General features: G+C 45.3%; 1 protein-coding gene across 2 annotated transcripts in view; it reads right to left on the bottom strand.

Moving 5' to 3' along the window:
* Nr3c2 (nuclear receptor subfamily 3 group C member 2) overlaps positions 1 to 3,168 on the bottom strand; it is a 335,477-nt gene that overhangs the window by 150,481 nt on the left and 181,828 nt on the right. For both annotated transcript variants that reach the window (XM_031340365.1, XM_031340366.1), the window contains exon 3: positions 1,904 to 2,043. In XM_031340365.1, coding sequence (XP_031196225.1) covers positions 1,904 to 2,043 — 140 coding nt within the window. The remainder of the gene's footprint in view (positions 1 to 1,903; positions 2,044 to 3,168) is intronic.

Below are 3,168 nucleotides of genomic sequence, written 5' to 3'. Positions count from 1 at the left end.
AAAAAAAAAAAAAAAAAGAATCCCTGGTTCATTTTCGTTTTCCATAGAAAAGGGCAGAATCTGGAAATAACCGAGGTATGGGTCCTGACCTGGAACTGGTCTGGGCTTGAGTGACACTCTATCCTGCTCTTCTCCACAAAGCTTTGTTTTGATGTCACTTGCTTTGACTACTAATTAGTGAGCAGAGGAAGAGGAGGTCTTAGGGTCAAAGGTGCCAAGAATAATTAGGAAGATGACAGAAGTCAATTTACCTATTCATCTTAGATTGAGCCAATCATGTGACTGGGGCAAGTAAACCAGATTGATCCCTTTATGATGATGAAAAATGTGTTATTTTCCCACTTTCTGAAAATCAACATCTGGTGACAGACTCAGCCTTTTCCGAGGGAAATGTCCCTTTTCTGACTCTGGGCCTGGGAGCCCAGGTTGTCTGCCTCTGCAGTGCACATTGTGACTAGAGTCAAGTTGAGCCATGTTCAGCCTGAGGCAGCTCTATGGGGACCTTGATAGGATCTACCAGGGACAAGTCACCTGCTTTAAATGGAGGCCTGGTCCTCCTGTCTCTAGCTCACAAAAGAACAGGCAGGCAAGAGTGAGAAGAAAGCCAAGCAGGCCAGGGAATTCTAACAGCTTGGCTCCAGACCGTGGCTTCCACAAAGAAGTCTCTGCTAGGGCTTTCCAGCATGGGGCCCAATGAATTTTCTCTGGGCTCCAGCCAGTTTGAGATGAATTGTCTGTCATTTGGAACCAGAATCTATACACCGAGAAAGAATGACTCAAAGCCTATTATTAATTCTATGATGTGCTCAGGGATTATCGGATAATTAAGACTGTAAATCAGGTCGGGGTGTGGTTTGATGTAGAACACTTGCCTACATGCACAAGGCCCTGAGTTCCATCACAGAACTGTGTAAAATAATTAGTATCAATCAAATAACGTAAAGTCAACCTAGGAGCAAAGTAACCTCACACTGCAGAGCTAAGGCTATGGCTGTCTTCTCTGGCCAAAGGTGAGCCACAGGTGCTGCTTTTCCAAGTCCCCAAGGCACCCGTTCATCTTCCACACATCTCCCTGAGAATTAAACATTACAGGGTCTTCACTCAGAGCTTCTTGGAGACATAAATGCCAATGACAAAATAATTCTTCCAGTAAGAGTGAGAAGGCTCCACATTCAGACAGTTTTCAACATTAATAAAACCATCTGGCCTGAGTATGAAGCTAATTATCTGCTTGCCAGTGAAGGGAGAGGGAAGCACAAGCAATCATTTCAACCTGAGAAGGGCTTGTTTACCTGGACAGAAGCCAAGGCTAGCCTACACATACTCGTTCAACCCAGCCGAACTTTTCATTTATAGTATTCACATGAATCCCTTCGGAGGGACTTGGAAGGCCAAAGGGATCTGGATGGAGGTGTGGAACCTAGAGTCTGAGTAGTTGCTGAGGAAATATTCTGAACAATGCATACTTTAAATCAGAGATTGCATCCCTATATTAATGTTTTAATTGGCACAGATGCATACATTTGCAGAGAAATACTGAGAGAGCAAATTCTGTGTGTCTACTGAAAAAGTACTATTCTAGAACATGCAAATTGAATGCACATGGACATGGAATTCTTTTTCCACACCTCATGGAAAACTGAATTGCAGCAAGAGACAACTGCAGCGTTTCATACTGACTGGTTCTGCTCGTGACTTCAACGGCTCCCAGTAAATGCTATTCCATGGGGGAAAAAAAAAACCTCTGGTAGTTTTTAAGATAAGGTATTATGACTATTCATTACTGACAGATTACATCAAAAACATTTTGCAGGAATTTCCCAGTAGCAGTGCAATGTGGACTGTGCAAGCCAAGGCCACTCCAAGAGGAATTCGTGAAGGGAACACCTGCATGAACACTTACCTTCCACGGCTCTTTTGAAGAAGACCTTGCAGCTGCCGCAGGTCACTACCCCATAGTGACACCCAGAAGCCTCATCTCCACACACCAAGCAGATCTTGGAAGGTCTTGAGGATCCAGTAGAAACACTTCGTAAAGTAGAGCTGGGGAAAGAAATCAAAATTTCAATAATGTCACTGTAATATCACATCTGCTTGGTCAGTGGCATTCCAAATTGCCAGTGGCCTTGGCCCCTTGAGTTTCAGTTTGCTTTGGTCACAGGCTGAATCAGGAAAATGAAGGTAAAGAAATGTCAACCAGTGGAGTGGTACCGTCAAATGGTAGGCAGCTCAGTGGGTAAGCCACTCTCGGAACATTCAAGAAGCCTAGAGTTCAGATCCTCAGAACTCACATTAGTGTAGAGCCTACCTGGAAACCAAGCATTCAGCAGCAGAGGGAGGACACCCAGAGCAACCAGGGCACGTACAAAATGGTAAGCTTTGGGTTCAGTAAGAGACCTTGCTAAGGGAAATAAGTGTGTGTGTGTGTGTGTATACATATACACATACATATGCATATGCATATACAGACATGATGGAGAGTGATAGAGGAAGCCATCTGACACCAACTTGTGTCTTCCATATGAATGAGCATACATATGTATACACACACTTATCTACATATATGTAAGCATGCATACACATATGAACACATAAGAAAAGAACAGTGGGCTTCTGTTCTGTTTGGGCCGGTGCCCTGAGCAGACCTTGGGTGCAAGCTCTGCAGCCAGTCCACAACACCCAGAGGAAGCTCCACTCCCAGGCACTCTGACATGCCCAGGATCAGAGGTGTGAAAGACACAACATCTGTCCCAAAACCAGGAGTAACTGGGACCAGCAAGACCAGGCACACAGGAACTCTGCCAGCTCAGTGGCTCGGGTTTCTTCCAGTCTGTCTGGGCTGGTGCCCTGAGCAGACCTTGGGCAAAAACTCTGCAGCCAGTCCCAAAACACCCAGAGGAAGCTCCACTCCCAGGTGCTCTAACAAGCCCAGGATCACAGGATCCCAGGATCCCAGAATCACAGGATCACAAAAACAGCTTGACTCTGTGGAGTTCCAACACAACCAGGATCATAGGAAGGACAGGCTCCAGTCAGATTTAGCAAGGGCAGGTAGCACTAGAGATAACCAGATGGTGGGAGGCAAGCATAAGAATATAAGCAATACAAACCAAGATTACTTGGCATCATCAGAACCCAATTCTCCCACCATAGCAAGTCCTGGACACA

Source organism: Mastomys coucha, unplaced genomic scaffold (assembly GCF_008632895.1).
Source record: "Mastomys coucha isolate ucsf_1 unplaced genomic scaffold, UCSF_Mcou_1 pScaffold22, whole genome shotgun sequence".
Lineage (NCBI taxonomy): Eukaryota > Metazoa > Chordata > Mammalia > Rodentia > Muridae > Mastomys > Mastomys coucha.
The sequence above is the reverse complement of the archived record's forward strand: the minus strand, read 5'-3'. Positions and strand labels throughout refer to the sequence as shown.